The sequence below is a fragment of the Lissotriton vulgaris genome, chromosome 5, assembly GCF_964263255.1.
Source record: "Lissotriton vulgaris chromosome 5, aLisVul1.2, whole genome shotgun sequence".
NCBI classification, from domain to species: domain Eukaryota; kingdom Metazoa; phylum Chordata; class Amphibia; order Caudata; family Salamandridae; genus Lissotriton; species Lissotriton vulgaris.
In genome coordinates this window covers 457,551,481-457,570,238 of record NC_141693.1, presented here as the reverse complement: position 1 = coordinate 457,570,238, position 18,758 = coordinate 457,551,481, and the positions used below count along the sequence as shown (strand labels likewise).

Sequence of the window (18,758 nt, the reverse complement as noted above, 5' to 3'; positions counted from 1 at the left end):
CTAGTCGTAGTGCAGCCCCCTTTAGCAGAATAAAGGTAGGCGCTGGTCCCATTCCAAACTAGATTACTCTTGACAACTTCTACGAAGAACTCTTGACCTTCTCCCTCCTGAACCATCAGAAGACTGAAGAATCTCCCCTATGGTCAGGGAGTGACCATCCTGCTTCGCAGGCACCATCAAGCTCCTGTGCGGTTTGCTGCAAAGTCCTTCCATCCCGGAATCCGACGACCCAGCTCAACAAGACCCGGACCTCCAGACCTCTCTGACCTCTACCCACATCCACAGCACATCTGGGACCCGTGGGTGCGACGAGCAACGTGGAGACGGCCATCTTGAGAAACCTGCACAGCGCTTCCAGCACGACCGCCGAGGGATCCTTGAGTGAGTGCACTGGGGTTTGAGAAGCCCCCCCACCGACGCAGCTCCTGCACCAAAGACCAGCCCCCCAGCATCCACGAGATCTGCGTGGGGCCATTTTGCCTGGTTGCTGCTTTTCCTGTTGTCTGGTCACTTGCCGGCTGGCTCGTGACCTCTGAGACGACGACCCGAAGAATCCACCACTGCTGGTCTGGTCCCCCAGACTGGCCCTTGCTTCCCTGTGAGTGAGAAGCACCCCGGACCCTCCTGGTCCGCACCAGACGCCATCTTTGTTCCACCACGTGGCTTGCATTAGCCAAGGCCTGGTATCCAGATCGACGATCCGACACCGCCGACAGCAGCAGACTACGTGGGACAGCTCGTGCCTCCAGCCTGGTCGTGAAGAACAGCTCCTGGTCCGCGCAGCTACAGAGAGAAGCAACCCTTCTTCCACCTGAACGCGGCAACAGCATCTGGTTCCCTCCTGGTTCCAGCACCGTCACTGGCTAGTGACCGAGACTCTGTCCCCTTCCCTTTCAGGACTTCTTCCTTCCCGTTCCATCCTTGGAACCACCGGACTCCTCCATCTGGCTGCCTGCCAACAACTCCTTGTTTCAGGCATCACCGGGGACAACTTCAGCCCTTTGCACCCGCAGCCTGTGGGTTAGGTAACTAAAGCTTCTAGGTGCTGAAGTCTGTGTACACTATCCTAGTGTCCAGGTCCACTGTTGTTTTCCCTCCATCCAGCCGGGTTCGTCCGGAATCCGTAACTTTCTAAACTGTAAGATCCATAGACGTGGTACGCATCCCGAGTGAGAGTTTCCACTCTGCACGTGAGTCCCGTGGGCCTCCTGCTCCTTACTTACCTAGTTCGTAGCGTAGTCCCAGCGATCCTCCAGCCTCTGGATCTCCTTACAGTACTTTCTTTCCTTGCATTGCATTGTTTTGAGTATATGGTTTGTCGTGCCCCTAAGGCGCACTCGTAAATATTGTGCGAACTCGTATTTCCTTTTTAGTACTGTCATGTGCTTAGCCCTCTGACCTCATAAAGAGTTCAGAGGTGTATGTTAGTTAATAAATATCTGTTTATTTTTATAACAACCTGTGTGGTGTCCTTTCACTTGGTATTCAAGGGGTTATATGTGGTAAAACAGCTGGCTTCACATGCCATTCAGAGTTTAGCCTAAAGACTGCTCTTTGTCCACGCTACTAGGATAGCTGGTCTATAAGGTTGACTTACAACCAATCACCATAAGGGATGTTTGGACTGATACAAGGTGATCACTAGAACTAGTGAGCATCATATATCAGGCCAACTTCTCACACGGCCGTTCTCCGCACCGGGCGTGTTCCCAGTGGAGGGGTCTTGCCCTCGTTTGGCCCTTTTTCCTTTGGGTCTCTGGGTTGCTCTTCTCCCTTGGCCTCCTTTTTGCGTTATCTGTACCTGGGGCTTCCGGTGGGGGTCCCTGGTGCGTTGACTGCTGTTCTCTTGTCCTATTCCCTGTCCCTGGGGGGGCCTTCCTTTGAAGGTCCCTGATTCATTGGCTACTGGTCTCTTTTCGTGATGCCCGTACCTGGGGGTTCCGGTGGAGGTCCCTGGTACATAGGCTGCTGACCACCTCTCCCTTCATTTGCCTGTCCCGGGGGCCTCCCCTGGGGGTCCCGGGTGCTTCGACTGTTGGCCTCTTTTTGTATGGCCCGTACCTGGGTCTTCCGATGATCCTCCCTGGTACATCGACTGTTGCTGTTGGCCTCTTTTTTGTACTGTCTGTGCCTGAGTTCCCGATGGACGTCCCCGGTACAATAGCTCCTAGTCTCCTTTCGTCTTGCCTGTGCCCGGGGTTTCCGGCGGAGGACAGGGTACATTGGCGGCTGGTTTCTTTGCGGATGGCCTTCCTTCTCCTGTTTGTTGACGGCCGCGCCGCCGATTGTAGTGGGGCCGCACTCCCTGGGGAGTGCTTTTTTGTCTGCTGTCAGAGTCTGGCTTCGCCTGGATTGGGGAAGTCCACTTGCAGACCCTCCTTCTCCCTGGGTATGGCTAGGGTATCTATTCTACATGAAGAAATCAACGGCTAGTAGTTTCTATCAGATGTACGAGTTACTTACCTTCGGTAACGATGTATCAGCTAGAGACGATTCTAGCTGCAGATTCCTTCACGGCCCGCCCTTCCTCTCCGTTCTGCGAGAACCTTTGGCTTGGTCTTCTGCGCTCGCCTCCCGGGGGTGGCTATGTCTTCTGTGAGTGCATTCTTTCACTCTTTTGGACAGGATGATTCGTCCTTTTTCCTGTTCCTTTCCTCCTCTTGGAGGATGGGTTTATAGGTACTTCTGTGACTTTCTGCTCTGGTTGCTTCAGGATTGGGTCTTGCCTTCTCTCTCTCCCTCCCTCCCTACCCCCTTTATTACTAAGGGTTCTGGCCCCTCTGCTATCCTCTAGGTTGGGGTCGTCTGGGTGTGCCTCTGCCCTTTGTGGGGTTGTCACGTCTGTGGTGGGGCTGTCTTGGAGGTTGTCGTTCCTTGTTTGGCTTGGGCTGGTTCCCCTTCATTGTTCTTGGTTCGGGTTGTAGTCCTGCTACATGTTGTCATGACATGTTTACATGTGTTCTTTGTGTCCAGAGGGGGCTGTCTACGTACTGGCAGGGTGGCTGCTCAGAGCTGTGCTCTGTTCTTTCTTTTTTCCCTGCCTTTGGGTACTGCAATGTTGACACTGCTCCTTATGGTGGTGGTGTCACCATTTCTTTTCCCAATGTTTCTGCTCTTTAGCACACTGTTCCCATACACCCACAGTTTTGGCTGATGGCTCTGCGTTGTGCCGCGGAACAGTTCTCCAAAGAAAACTGACGTAGGCGCGCCGGGTTGGGACTTAGGTGACCTCGCTGACGTCACGTACCCGGACAACGCACATGATGCCATCCCCCCGGCGCGCAGGGATGCTGCAGAAAAAGATTTTCCGGATCCAGTCTCACGCCTGGGGATAATTCTACGTGAAGGAATCTGCGGCTAGAATCGTCTCTACCAGATACATCGTTACTGAAGGTAAGTAACTCGTACATTAACTTATTAAACATTAATTCATAAAATATGTTTGTTCTTTTCAACCCACCATGCCACCTCAGGTTGGACCCAGCCATATGCAGATAAGTCTTGACCATGCTCCAATCAGTTTTTTCTTTAGCCAGTTTCGGTCCATTGAGGTCTTACTATATCCCACTACGGTCTCTTGGCACTACGATAGAGTGTCACACTGTGAAAGATTTCATAGTCAAACAGGCAGGTTTTCTTCTAAATTTGTTAAAAAAATATTAATTTTTAAGGCAGAAAGGGCGCATGCTTTATAACTTAGGTCCAGGTCCAATAAATTATTTGCTTCCCGTTTCCAGGATTTAACATTACTGATGGTAAATACTTTGGCTTATGTTACTCAAAATCTGCAATTAGGGATGTAGTCAACAAACTGCCTTGCTAGGTAACTAGGATGAGCAGAATAGAAGATACTGTGCAGCACACAGAGAGTTTTAAATGCCACTCGCTCTCATTTTAACAGGAAACCAGTCAAAATATTTAAGCTTCCTAGAGATAAATTCAAATTTATGGATAATAAACATAGATCTATTTGTTGAATTGCATGCGTGTAGGAGCCTACAGTTATTTTTTTCAGTGAGACCCAGAACGTTTGAATTACAGTAGACTGTCTGGTGTACACAAGAAGGCACCGGATAGAGGAAAGCAATATGTGGCTGTAAAATTTGGTGATCTTAAGTTCAATGATTTTCAAGCTTTTTGCGACATTAGATGGCTGTGACAATTTTCATTATATTTATAATGGAATAGTCACCGATTTGGGGGCCCGTTATAACTTTTTTGCCACGTGACGAACCTTTACCTTATATGGCTCATATGGAGGTCGAAATTTTAAGGACCCCCCTTCGAGTTTCTTTCATAAAGTTATTAAGGGACAAAAATTGGAATTCTTTTGAGGTTAGGAGTCTGCCTTAACTGCAGATGGGCAGCTGCACCCCTCTAGCTATTTTGGTTCGTCCCCATTTAAAACATTTACATTAACTTCTTAAAAATTAATTCGTAAAATATATTTGTTGTCATATCTGTCACATTCGAAGTACATTTGTACCACAAATTATACACATTGATTTTCTGAAGTTGCCATAAAACAGTTACTGTCTTGATATTACTTATACTGGGCGATTGAAATTATTGTTTATGAACCAGTAAATTGTACCTAAAAGAATATTGAAAGAAGTGCAAATGTTGTAAATCATGTACATTTGGCCATATTATAGAAATGATCTACCGTTCATCTAAAAGTACATTTCACAACCTACCTTAACATCACCATTGGTGCATAGCATGTAAGTAATTTTGGGAATAAATTAATTGTTAAATGCAGTTATTTCCCCTGCCCCCAGCACCACTATTTAGCTGAACTTATCAATTGTCTATCACCATTTAAAATTGTCTTCTCAAAGTTCAGCACTTTGAGTGCTAAACCTTCACTTGTTTACCTGCCTTATGGCAAACATAACTTTTGCTTACCATGTAATTGTTGAATACAATCACACTGTTGGTTCACATAAGGAGCACAGCAGTGCTTTTTTTACAAGATAAGGTTTAGAATTCCTTTGTCTGGAGATGTCAGATAAGTGCTCTTTGTTCACTTTGGTGTTGTACTGGGATAGTAATTAAGTAAGTAAAACTTTATTCGGTTTTAAACAAACCATAAAAGTCACAGATAAAAAGGAAACACAGAAGGTACTTTAAAATATACATATATATATATTTTTTTTTTGGCTGCCCTGATGCACAGAATGTTTTAAAAAAAAAAAAGAACTCGGATAGATATGCTAACTTCACGATTCCGCTGTTAGTTTACTTAATTTTTTTAAACCTGCATTAAGGAACTTTCATATTATTGTCTCATGTAAATCAACTTTCTTTCTCGCAACTAAAGGAAGGAACAGATGCCAGCCATCGATTAAATCTTATTGTGATGATAAGTGTAAGAGTATAGTTTTCTGCTGTTTAGCAGCTAAAATGTGACCTCTAAGAACCGTGTTATCTTTTGTAGAATACAGACACAAAGGATGAGGAGACCACGATGCTGTACTAGTCCACAAGGCCTTTTGCCCAGGTACTCCGATACACAAGCTGAAGGGCAAGAACAGCTCTTTCGTTTGACCGAAAACATTCAGGATGAGTTGTAAGTAAAAGTATTTGAAAACAATGTGTTCTACTGCATACTTGTTAACATTAACTTACTTTAAAGGCATTTCTTTTTTCCAAACTGTGCAGATCTAATCTGAAAGAGACACGTTAGTGATAGATTCCTTACCTTAGAATATCCCCAGGCGTCAGGCTGGATCAGGAAAGTTTTTCTGCTTAGCAGTACCTCTGCGCGCGAGTAGGTGGCGTCCGGCGGCTCCGCGCCCGTCACTGGCGTTGTTGGCACTGAGATGGCGTCACGGAGAGTACTTAGGCGCCACCCATGCACGCTGATGTCAGTTCTTTCTTTTTCCGCGCCGAAAGCACTGAGCACGTACCTCGGTCATTTTTTTACCACTTTTTCGAGACTTTTTGTCTCCTTTTCTTGTCTCCTGGTGCACGTAGGGATGCCCAGCTTTAAGTCTTGTGGGTCGTGCCACAGTAATATGTCGGTGGCGGACCCCCATGATGTCTTCCTCTACTGCCTGGAGCATGACCATGACTCCCGGGATTGTCGGGACTGCCGTGCCATGGCCCCGAAGGCATTACGGGAGCTGTGCAGGAAGTTGCTGAAGGTCCGGCACTCCTTTCACCGCCGCTCTGGGTCTAGGTGCCGTTCGCAGGACCGGAGCAGTCGCTCCTCAGACTCTAAGTTTTCACCTTCAGGTTCCGGTAAGCGACACCATAAAAATAAGTCGAAGAAGTGCGTTCGCTCTCCGAAGTCCCCCCGTCGCTCCCCGAAGGCGGACATGTGGGACAGGGGCTCCGCCCCTGCTGCTCCTCCGGAGACCGGGAGTCCTGCAGCCTACCTGCTAAACCCTGGTCCGTCGGCGACTCCCGAACAGGTGCAAGAGTTTCTTGCTGCCATGGACCGCCTGTTTAGGCCTCGGGCTCCAGCCGGCGCGCCTGCAGGCCCAGTGGTCCCATGTTCAGATCCTGTTGGTCCGGCGGCACCGCCTCTGGCGCCAGCCCCGGAGCCACTGGATTCAGCGCCCTTGGCTCTGGCCCCGTGCCACAAGGTGCAGCACCGCTGGCTCCGGCCCCGGCTCCGGCTCAAGCATCGCCACAGGTGCCGCACTGGGTGCCGTTTATCCCGCCCCTGCCCCCGGACCATTTTGTTCCGGCCTGGGATCCACGTTGGGATGCGGCTCCGGGGCGGCCTCGGTTGGCGCCTCTCCCGGCGCTGCTGACCCCCTCTCCGGTTCGGGCCCTGCCACCCCGTCCGGCTCCTTCTACCCTGGAGCCAAACAAGGACTGTGACGGCTCTGGGGACACCCTTGCACGGCAGTGTGACTCCGAGAAGGATTGGGTGGATGACCTTCAGGATGCGGGTGAACTTGATGTGTCTTCTGACCCAGGGTTTGCCTCACCTCCGCCTCCTATGGAGGAAGGCGCTTCCTATACTATGGTGCTGCGTTGGGCCGCGGAGGACCTTAAGACCAACTTCCTTACAGAGGTGCTCCAGACGGCATCTACGTCGTCGGAGCCGCTGCTCCCTTTCAAAGGAGGCCCTTACCGAAGTCCTCTTGGGCACTTGGTTGCGGCCGGCCTCGGGGGCGCCGGTGGATAAGAACGTCATCGCCCGGTGCCTGGTGATTCCGCCTTCCTGACCACTCACCCCACGCCTGAGAGCCTGGTCATTCAGGGCTCAACATCGCAGAGTGCCTTTCCATCGGCTCCACCAGATAAGGACTCTAAGAGGCTGGACCAATATGGCAAGAGGTTGTTCTGCTCAGCCAGTTTGGGGTTGAAGTCGGTTAATACTGCCTGCTTATTGAGCCGCTACTTCCACGTAGTGTGGGATTCGGTGGCAGAAGTTCTGCCTCAGTGCTCTGAGGAGGTCTGAGCTGTCCTTTCCCAAGCGATTGCGGAGGGCAAGGATGCAGTGAAGTTTGCCATCAGGTGTGGTTTGGACACCGCTGATTCGTTGGGCAGGGTAATTTCCACGACGGTGGCATTGCGGCGCCACGCCTGGTTGCGTTCCACTGGGTTCTCACCCAATGTCCAGAGCTCACTCATGGACATGCCCTTTGATGGCTCCCATCTCTTTGGCGACAAGGGGGACAATGCCCTGGAGTGCTTTAAGGATTCACACGCCATGGCCAAGTCTTTGGGTCTTTCTACGAAGGCCCCTGTCATGTCTGGGTTTCGCTCCTTTCGTGGCCAGGGTAAGAGCACCCACGCACACTCCTCCAGTAAGCCTGTGCAGAATCAGCCCCAGCGTGGCCGCGGCTTCCGCAGGGGCTGGTCTGTTAACCAGCGAGCGGGTCAGTCCACCTCCACCCTGCTGCTTCTGCCTCTAAGCCTTCCTTATCTGGGCTTCAGGGAGCACCCCACGGCAGTGGGTGGCAGGGTACGTCACCACCTCCACCACTGGCGAGAGATTACCTAGGACAAGTGGAGGCTGCAGATATTCTGTCACGGTTACTCGCTCCCCTTTCTGTCCTCCCCTCCAGCCATGCCACCCCGGTACCACCGCATGTCAGGGGATCATTTGGCTCTTCTCCGTCAGGAAGTCATGGCCCTCTTGGCCAAGGGGGCTATCGAGCGCGTTCCCAGTCAAGAAGTAGAGAGTGGTTGTTATTCCCACTACTCTCTGGTCCCCAAGAAGGACAATGGGGGCCTGCGCCCCATCTTGGACCTCCGGGACGTCAATCGCTTCCTCCGGAAGGAGAAGTTCAAGATGCTCGCTCTGGCTCAGGTCCTGGCTGCCCTGGACCCTGGAGACTGGATGGTGGCGTTGGGCTTGCACTACACCTATTTCCACATCCCCGTCCTGCTGGCCCACCGGCGCTACCTGCGGTTCACGGTAGGCCGGGAGCATTTTCAGTTTGCCAAGCTCCCCTTCGGCCTTACCAGTGCCCCTCAGGTGTTCACGAGGGTGATGGCGGTGGTCACAGCTCATCTGCGCAGGTCAAAGGTGTCATTCTTCCCCTACCTAAACGACTGGCTGTTGAAGGCGGGCTCGCCCCGGGCAGTTGTCACCCACCTCCAGACATCGGCCGACTTCCTGCACTTGCTGGGGTTCATCAGTCAAGTCAAGTCAAGTCATAGAATTTATATAGCGCACTACATACCCAGAGGGTTTCAAGGCGCTTAGGGAGGGGAGGAGGATTATTTGTCAAATATCCACGTTTTAAGTTGCTTTCTGAATGCCAGGTGGTTCTGGGTAAGGCGAAGGTAAGCGGGGAGTGAGTTCCATGTTTTAGCAGCCAGGTATGAAAAGGATCTGCCTCCCATGGTGGTCTTGTTGATGCGAGGTACAGTGGCGAGGGCTTGGCTGGAGGATCGTAGTTGGCGGGAGGGGGTGTAGAAGGACAGTCGTGAGTTGAGGCAATCTGGTCCGATGTCGTAGAGTGATTTGTGTGCGTGGGTAAGCAGTCGGAAAGTGATCCTCTTATTGACGGGTAGCCAGTGGAGGTCTTTAAGGTGACCAGAGATGTGTTCGTTGCGAGGGATGTCTAATATGAGCCTGGCTGAGGCGTTTTGGATTCGTTGGAGTTTCTTCTGGAGTTTTGCGGTAGTGCCTGCGTAGAGGGTGTTTCCGTAGTCCAGTCGGCTCGTGACCAGAGCGTGGGTGACTGTTTTCCTTGTGTCGGTGGGGATCCAGCGAAATGTCTTTTTGAGCATGCGAAGAATGTTGAAGCAGGAAGAGGATACGGCATTGACTTGTCTGTTCATTGAGAGTGAAGAATCCAGGATGACGCCTAGGTTCCGTGCGTGGTCTGTCGGGGTGGGTGCTTTTCCGAGGGCTTCCGGCCACCATGAGTCGTCCCATGCAGAGGGGGATGTACCTAAGATGAGGACTTCTGTTTTGTCTGAGTTTAGTTTCAAACGGCTTTGTTTCATCCATTCGGCAACTTCTTTCATTCCTTCGTGTAGGTTAGTTTTGGCGGTGCTGGGGTCATTGGTGAGAGTGTGCCGAAGTCGCACCTGAGTCCCTCTCAGAAGCTCCCCTTCATCATAGCGGTAAGGGATTCAACGCTGTTTCGGGTTTATCCTCCCAAGCAACGAGACTGGGATATTCAGGCTATGATTCCGCTCTTTCAGCCTCTATCCCAGGTTTCCGTCAGGGTGACCCTCCGGCTTCTAGGCCTAATGGCCTCCTGTATCCTGCTAGTGACGCATGCCAGCTGGCATATGCGGGCTCTGCAGTTGGACCTGCAGTTCCAGTGGGCCCAGCATATGGGCAATCTGTCAGATCACATCCATATCTCGGAGGGCGCTGCACAACCATTGCAGTGGTGGCTCACAAATCGCGATTGGGTCAGTGGCATATCCCTCTCCCAACCGAGCACACAGTGGTGATGGATGCGGCCCTCCTGGGATGGGGAGGCCACATGGGAGAGGCAGAGATCAGAGGCCTCTGGTCTCCGGCGGAGTCCTGGCTCCATATCAACCTTCTGGAGCTGCGGGTGATCCGGCTTGTACTGAAGGCCTTCCTTCCCTCTGTCCGGGGAAGTGTAGTGCAGGTGTTCACGGACAACACCACCGCCATGTGGTATTGCAACAAACAGGGCGGGGTGGGGTTATGGATCCTATGTCAGTAGGCTCTGCGCCTCTGAACATGGCTGGAACGTCAAGGCATTACCTTGGTGGTTCAGCACCTGGCAGGTTCTCTGAACGCCAGGGCGGACGAACTCAGCCGCCAGCGCATGGTGGATCATGAATGGCGTCTGAACTCGGACGTGGCGCAAGGTCTCTTTCTGCAGTGGGGAGAGCCTTGGTTAGATCTATTCGCCACCGAAGAGAGCGTGCACTGTCATCAGTTCTGCACGTTGGAATTTCCAAGGCGGCACTCGCTCAGCGACGCTTTTCGTCGCAAGTGGAACTGCGGTCTATTGTACGCCTTTCCGCCTATACCACTTCTGCCCAGAGTGCTGAAGAAGATCAAACGCGACCGGGCCCAAGTCATCCTTGTGGCTCCGGACTGGGCACAGTACTGGTATCCCGAGCTACTCAGTATGTCAGTCGATCTTCAGGAGGACCTTCTGTCACAGCAGCAGGGGACGGTCCTCCAACCGAACCTGTCCGGTCTCCACCTCCATGCTTGGAGATTGAGCGGCGACAGTTGAGGCCATTTGACTTGCCTCCTGAAGTCTGTAATATCATTCTGGCGGCCAGGCAGCCCTCCACAAAGTCAGTATACGCCTGCAGGTGGAACAGATTTGGGACATGGTGCACAGCAAAGGCTGTGGATCCTCTCTCTGCCCCTCTTTCTGAGGTTCTTCTCTTCCTTCTTTCTCTTGCCCAGCAGGGCTCTGCTCTGGGCACTATCAAGGGCTACCTTTCTGCCTTTTCAGCCGTTCTAAGGCTGCCTGATCAACCATCTTTGTTCAAGTCCCCTATTGTAACTCGTTTTCTGAAGGGCATCACACACACGTTTCCACCTGTTCCATTTGTGATGCCTCAGTGGGACTTGAACCTGGTTCTTACTTATCTGATGTGCGCTCCCTTTGAGCCACTTCACAACTGTCCTCTCCGCCTTCTTACTCTGAGGACTGCTTTCCTGGTTGCTGTAGGAGAGTAGGGTCTGCAATCCTATGGTCACCCCAGATTTTTGCTTTTTGCTTCACTGTTTTACGACTTTCCCTGGCTGCTAATCAGACCCACAGCCTAGCTGTTCTCTCTCTAAACTGACATCCATGTACCTTAGGTGCATTTACCAATTGGTATTGGGTCACTCTTGTAAGTCCTTGTACAGTGTACCATAGGTGCCCAGGGCATAAGTGAACCCAATGCCTACCAGGGGCTGCAGCATGTATTATGCCACCCCTGGCTGGCCCTCCAAATCTGACACAACTGGCTGATCAATCAGCTGGGGCAAGGTGGTGTAATCACCCTTTGCTTTAGATATAGTATACCTATATCTGAAAGAAACAGGTTAGTATTAGATTCCTTACCTTAGAATATCCCCAGGCGTCAGACTGGATCCAGAAATTTTTGCGTAGCAATACCCCTGCGCGTCGTCTCCGGCTCCGCGTCCGTCGTCGGCGTCGTCTGCGCCGGAATGACGTCGTCGGAGTACTTAGACGCCGCCCATGCGCGCTGATATCAGTTCTTCTTTTTTCCGCGCCAGCTAGCGCAGATCCGTAGAAGCTCTACCCCTTAGTCATTTTTTGACTAAAACTTTTTTGATCATTTTTGATCTTCTTCAAGTCGTTCTCGACTCTTCAGGTGCCGGTAGGGATGCCCGGGTTCAAACCCTGCTCGAAGTGTGGTTGACTGATGTCGAATACCGACCCTCATCGCCGGTGTCTGCAATGCCTAAGCCTCGACCACCATGACCGTTCCTGTTCCGACTGTCGGGCCCTGACGTCGAAGGCTAGGCGGGAGCGGTCCCGCAAGCGGCTCGAGCTCCGGCAGTCGGCCCGCGCCATTCGAGGTCCCGGTCCCATGGGAGGTCGAGGGATCGGTCGCGGGGACGGAGCCCTCGCAGCTCTGGAAGTCGGCATCGGTCTTCTGGTTCCTCCTCTGGTAAGAGGCATGAGAGGTCGGAGCGGCGTCATCGCTCCTCCGACCGCCCCCGACACTCGCCTGACGCTTCCGGGGTTTTGGGTGGCACCACCCACGCGGCTCCGCAGAAGTCGCTAGCGCCGCATCCTGCCCCACACCTTCGGGTCCCTGAGCAAGATGCGACGCGGGAGGAGATCGAGCAGTACCTCATGGCCATGAGGTCGCTCTCTTCTCCACCGGGCCCACAGCGACTTTGGTCCCGGCGCCGCATGCCCCAGTCGGATCCAGATCCGGGTCAACGCCGGTCGACCTTATGACCTCGCCGGCACCGTCCCCAAGGGTGTCACCACCGGCGCGCGACTTCGGTCGACGCCGGCCCCAGTCCTTCTATCGATCCCATTCAGCCGTCGACACGGCCCCGTTGGGCGCCGTACGAGACAGCTGTGGGTACAATCTACTTTAACGAACGGGCCCCGATTGTTGATCCTGGCTACCAGGCATTGGGTGACGAAGAGGACTGGGAGGGGTCTGAGGACCCTCTGACACAGGAGTGCAGGACCAAGCGGACTGGACAGAGGAGCTTGGGGAGGCCAGCGGCCTGGATCTCTCTCCAGACACTGGTTTTGTCTCCCCTCCTACCGTGGCTACGGAGGAGGGGGCAGCCTATAGCGTAGTTCCGATGTGGGCGGCTAAGGCCTTAAACCTTACGCTCCCCTCAGCGACCGTGAGGACTAATCTCCTCACCGAGGTCCTCAAACCGCAGTCAAGCTCGGTCGAGCCTCTGCTGCCGTTCAATGAGGCCTTATCTGACGTTCTGTTGGGAACCTGGTCCAAGTCCGCCTCAGGACAGCCTGTGGACAGGAACGTGGCCAGACGCTACCGCCCGCCTCCGGGTGACCCCAGCTTCCTGTCGACTCACCCTACCCCTGAGAGCCTCCAGGCCTCTAACTCCCAGACCGCATTCCCGTTGGCCTCTCCCGACCGGGAATCCAAGAGGTTTGAACAATTTGGCAAGAAAGTGTTCTCGTCCATATAGTCTGGGACTGCGGTCAGTCAACACCGCATGCCTCTTGGGCCGCTACACCCACACCCTGTGGGACACGGTTGCGGACGTGCTGCCACAATGCCCAGAGGAGGTCAGGGCTAAACTCGCCCAAGCCCTAGTGGAGGGTCGAGATGCGGCACAGTACTCTATCCGGTGCGGATTGGATACAACGATACACTAGGCAGAGCGATGGCCACGACAGTGGCGGCCCGACGCCACGCCTGGTTACGGTGCGCCAATTTTTCAGCCGATGTCCAGGCTACACTTCTGGACATGCCGTTTGATGGCCGTCGCCTGTTTGGCGACCAGGCAGACCACGCACTTGAGCGCTTTAAGGACTCCAGGGCTACGGCCAAGTCCTTGGGCCTCTCGGCCCGCGCCAGCAAATGGGTGCCTTTTGCTCCTTTCGTGGCCAAGGAAGGGGCGCCCCCACACGGACCGCCAGCCACACGCCGCAACAGAATCTTCAGCGCGGTGGCGGCCGTGGAAACCGCCGGGGAGGCGGTCGGGGTCAAAGGCGAGGCCAGTCCGCACCTGCAGCATCCGCCTCAAAACCTTCCTAGTCCGAGTTTTCAGGCCCATGTGACGCCAGTGGGGGGCAGAGTCCGCCATCACCTCTTCCACTGGCGCACAGTCACATCGGACAGGTGGGTGCTGCAAATCGTCCGAAGGGGCTACTCCCTTCCAACCATGCCACAGCAGTACCACCGCGTGTCGGGGGACCACTTGCGACTTCTGCAGGAGGAAGTTACGGCCCTCTTGGCCAAGGGGGCCATCGAGCGCGTTCCTGGGCCAGAAGTAGGGTGTGGTTGCTACTCCCACTACTTTCTGGTACCCAAGAAGGGCAAAGATGTTGACTTTGGCTCAGGTCTTGGCTGCTTTAGACCCGCAAGACTGGATGGTGGCGTTGGACTTGCAGGACGCCTACTTTCACATCCCCGTCCTGCCGGCCCACCGACGTTACCTGCGGTTCACGGTAGGCCTCGAGCACTTTCAGTTCACCGTGCTCCCCTTTGGCCTACCAGCGCCCCACGGGTGTTCACGAAAGTGATGGCGGTGGTCGCAGCTCATCTGCGCAGGTTAGGGGTTTCAGTCTTCCCCTACCTCGACGACTGGTTGTTGAAGGCAGGCTCGCCCCAAACCACCTCCAGATTACGGTGGATCTCCTGCACCTGCTGGGGTTTTCCATCAACGTGCCGAACTCACACCTGTATCCCTCCCAAAAGCTCCTCTTCATCTGAGCTGTTCTGGACTCGGCGCAGTTTCGGGTTTATCCTCCCGAGCAGCGAGTCCGGGATATTCAGGCTCCGATTCCGATCTTTCAGCCTTTATCCCGGGTTTCGGTCAGGTTGACGCTGCGGCTCCTGGGGCTGATGGCTTCCTGCATCCTTCTGGTGCATCACGCCCGGTGGCGGATGCGGGCTCTGCAGTGGGACCTGAAGTTTCAGTGGGCCCAGCATCAGGGCAACCTGTCCGACCATGTCCTGATCTCGGAGGGCGCTGCGAGACAGCTGCAGTGGTGGCTCACGGACCGCGATTGGGTCAACGGCAGATCCCTCTCCCTTCCCCAACCTGATCACGTGGTTGTGACGGACGCGTCCCTCCAGGGCTGGGGAAGCCACATGGGAGAGGCGGAAATCAGAGGCCTCTGGTCTCCGGCGGAGTCCCAGCTCCATATCAACCTTCTGGAGCTGCGGGCGATTCGTCTGGCACTGAAAGCATTCCTCCCCTCTGTCCGAGGAAGTGCAGTGCAGGTGTTCACGGACAACACCACCGCCATGTGGTACTGCAACAAACAGGGCGGTGTGGGGTCCTGGACCCTCTGTCAAGAGGCTCTGCACTCTGGCAGTGGCTGGAACATCAAGGCGTGACCCTGGTGGTTCAACACCTGGCAGGTTCTCTAAACGCCAGGGCGGACGAACTCAGCCGACGGTGCTCGATGGATCACGAATGGCGTCTGAACTCGGACGTGGCGCAAGGCATCTTTCTGCAGTGGGGAGAGCCTTGGTTAGATCTATTCGCCACTGAAGAGAACGCGCAAAGTCGTCAGTTCTGCGCGTTGGAATTTCCAAGGCGGCATTCGCTCGGCGACGCATTTCGTCACGAGTGGAGTGGCGGTCTGTTATACGCCTATACCACTTCTGCCCAGAGTGCTGAAGAAGATCAGGCGCGACCGGGCCCAAGTCATCCTTGTGGCTCCAGACTGGGCTCGAAGGTTCTGGTATCCCGGGCTACTCAATATGTCAGTCGGTCCCCCGATCCGTCTGCCTCTTCAGGAGGACCTTCTGTCGCAGCAGCAGGGGACGGTCCTCCACCCTAACCTGTCCAGTCTGCGGCGGCAGTTGAGGCCATTTGACTTGCCTCCTGAAGTTTGTACTGTTATTCTGGCAGTCAGGCGTCCCTCCACTAAGTCGGTATACGCCTGCCGGTGGAACAAATTTGTGGCATGGTGCACAGCAAAGGCTGTGGATCCCCTTTCTGCCCCTCTTTCTGAAGTTCCTCTCTTCCTTCTTTCTCTTGCCCAGCAGGGCTCTGCTCTGGGCACTATCAAGGGCTACCTTTCTGCCCTTTCGGCCTTCCTGAGGCTGCCTGATCAACCTTCTTTGTTCAAGTCCCCTATAGTAACTCGTTTTCTGAAGGGCATCACGCACATGTTTCCACCTGTCTTTTTGGGTGATGCCTCAGTGGGACTTGAACCTGGTTCTTACTTTCCTGATGTGCGCTCCCTTTGAGCCGCTTCACTCTTCTCCTCTCCGTCTTCTCACCTTAAAGACAGCTTTCCTGGTTGCCATCACCTCTGCCAGGAGAGTGAGTGAGCTCCAGGCTCTATCTTGCAAACCCCCTTTCCTGTCTGTGCATCCGGACAAAGTGGTGCTGCGGACCAAACCATCTCTCTGCTTTCCACATCGGGCAGTCCATCACTTTGCCCTTCTTCTTCCCGCCTACGCATCCTTCCAAGGATGAAGAGCGGCTCCATCGTCTGGACCCAAAACGTGCGCTTTCATTTTATATGGATCGCACACGCCAGTTCCGGGAGGATGACCAGCTCTTTGTTGGTTACGTGGGTGCGAAGAAAGGACGGGCGGTGCATAAGCGGACCATCTCTCAGTGGGTCATTCTATGCATCAAGGCGTGCTACTCCTTGGCTAGAAAGGAGCCTCCAGTTGGGCTGCGAGCCCATTCCACTCGGGCCACGGCGGCTACTACTGCCCTGGGTCGGGGAGTCCCCCTGCAGGACATTTGCCAGGCAGCTACATGGGCCTCGCTGCACACCTTTGCGAGGCACTACTGCCTGGAAAGTCAAGTCCGGAGGGATGGCTTCTTTGGCCGTTCCGTCCTCCAGGACTTTCTGGTGTGAGTATTGGTTCGCAGACCCACCACCCGGGTTGGTATTGCTGGGGTATCTATTCTAAGGTAAGGAATCTAATACTAACCTGTTTCTTTCAGATGAACAAGTTACTTACCTTCGGTAACGATACATCTGTAAGATGCAGTAGTTAGTATTAGATTCCTTACCGCCCCACCCATCCTCCCCGTTCTGCGAACTGATACCTAGGGTTAAGGTCATCCCCTTTCAGGGCCCTAGTTTCTTGGCACCAGTGTTGGTTCTAGCATGGCTCTGCGTATCTGGCGCGGAAAAGCTGTGTCTAAGAACTGACGTCAGCGCGCATGGGCGGCGTCTAAGTACTCCGACGACGTCAATCCGGCGCAGACGACGCCGAAGATGGATGCGGAGCCGGAGACGACGCCTAACGACAAGCAGGGGTATTGCTACGAAAGATTTCCGGATCCAGTCTGACGCCTGGGGATATTCTAAGGTAAGGAATCTAATACTAACTACTGCTTCTTACAGATATATCGTTACCGAAGGTAAGTAACTTGTTCATCTAACCCAAAAACGGACACATATATTCCTATAAGTCACTCCTATGGCAGGCCTTAACAATCCTGGAGGCAGAGTGCTTGGAATTATGTGAGATAGTGCTCTGGCATGAGCTGAGCCTGTCTGCAGCTTTCAGAACCAAGTCCTTTAGCTGTTTCCATGATAACGCTATACCATATACTCTTAAGTGCATTATAATCCTCGCGGTTATTGCTAACTTTGGCATAGCATTATCAAAACATGTCGAGTAAGGTGTCATACGAATTGGAATACTACCCCCTCGCCAATTCTGGGGACGGGGGTAGCATTCCACCCTTTTAGAGGGACACGACATGTACCTAACTGTGAACCCCGGTTAAAGTTAACCCGAGCCTCAGCATCACAAAATGGATGCTGCCACCACAGACACAAGTCTGACCTCCTGCTGCTGGGAGTCCTTCAAGCGAGGGAGGCTTGGACAAAGGGTTTCCTGCCTTTGGAGGTTCTAGCACCACCCCAGACAGGATTTTGTGTATTGGGTAGGACAGAGCTGAAAGGAATGAGAAATGCCTGGGGCACACAAGGTGTCCCTGTGCATACACCGGTCTAAACCAGTTCCTGGGGCTCTCCAGCCCCAGCTGTGGCGCAAGACCGGACAAAGGATAGGGGGGTAACCACCCCCCTTCCTGGTCCAACCCATAGGAGGGACCTAGTCGTAGGACAGCCCCCTTTAGCAGGATAAAGGTAGGAGCTGGTCCCATTCCAAGTTAGATTAATCCTGAACTGAAACTCTACAAGAAGAAACTCTGGACTTCGACTTTCTACTCAGAAGACTGAAGAAATCTCCCTTGTGGGCAAGGAGTGTCCACCCTGCACAAGCAGGCACCATCAGCGTCCAGCGGCTTCCCTTTGTCGTCTTCTCTCGAGGATCCAGACTTCAGAGCCCGACGAGACCCGGATTCCCAGACCTCCCCGACCTCTACCTACATCTGCAGCGCAGCTGAGATCCTTGGGTGCGACTAGACACGTGGGACCGGCCATCTTGGAAGAAGCAGCACTTCGCTCCAGCACGACTTCTGAGGTAACCTCGACCAAGTGCTTTGGGGACTGAGAAGCCCCGACCCCAAGCAGCTCCTGCACCGAAGACCAGCCCTCCAGCATCCACGAGATCTGCATTGGGCCCTTCTGCCTGTTTGCTGCTCGACGCGTTGTCTGGTCACTTGCCGGCTGGCTAGTGACCTCCTAGACGACGAACCTTGAAATCCAATCTGCTGGTATGGTTGCTCCAGACTGGCCCTTGCTTCCCTGCAAAGGAGAAGCACCCCGGACCCTCCTGGTCCACTCCAGACGCCGTTTCCACTCACTGCGTGGGTTGCCTTTGCCAAGGCCTGTTGACTCTAAATCCGGATCCGACACCGCCGACAGCGAGAACTTGTGTGGGACAGCTCGTGCCTCCATCCTGGTCGTCGAAGACACCGCCTGGTCCACGTGGCAGCAGAGACAAGCGTTCACTCTGCACCTGATCGCTACGACATCTGGTTCCACTCCTGGTTCCACTCCAGTCACTGGCTAGTGACTTTGAACATTGTCCCCTCTGCTTTCAGGTCCTTCTCTTCACTGATCCACCCTTGGATCACACCGGACATCTTCCTCCTGGTCGCCTGCAGCATCTTTTCTTCCAGGCTCCATAGACTTCAACGCCGGAACCCGACACGACTTCACACCTATGCACCCGCAGCCTGTGGGTGAGGTAACAAGAGCATTTCGGTGCTCATGGGTAGATTGACTCTCCTAGTGTCCAGTTCCACAGTCGTTTTAGTC

General features: G+C 53.8%; 1 protein-coding gene across 2 annotated transcripts in view; it reads left to right on the top strand.

Moving 5' to 3' along the window:
• Positions 1–18,758, top strand: part of VPS13D (vacuolar protein sorting 13 homolog D) — a 2,754,556-nt gene that overhangs the window by 2,691,365 nt on the left and 44,433 nt on the right. For both annotated transcript variants that reach the window (XM_086921894.1, XM_086921893.1), the window contains exon 68: positions 5,441–5,572. In XM_086921894.1, the coding sequence (XP_086778020.1) occupies positions 5,441–5,572 (132 nt within the window). The remainder of the gene's footprint in view (positions 1–5,440; positions 5,573–18,758) is intronic.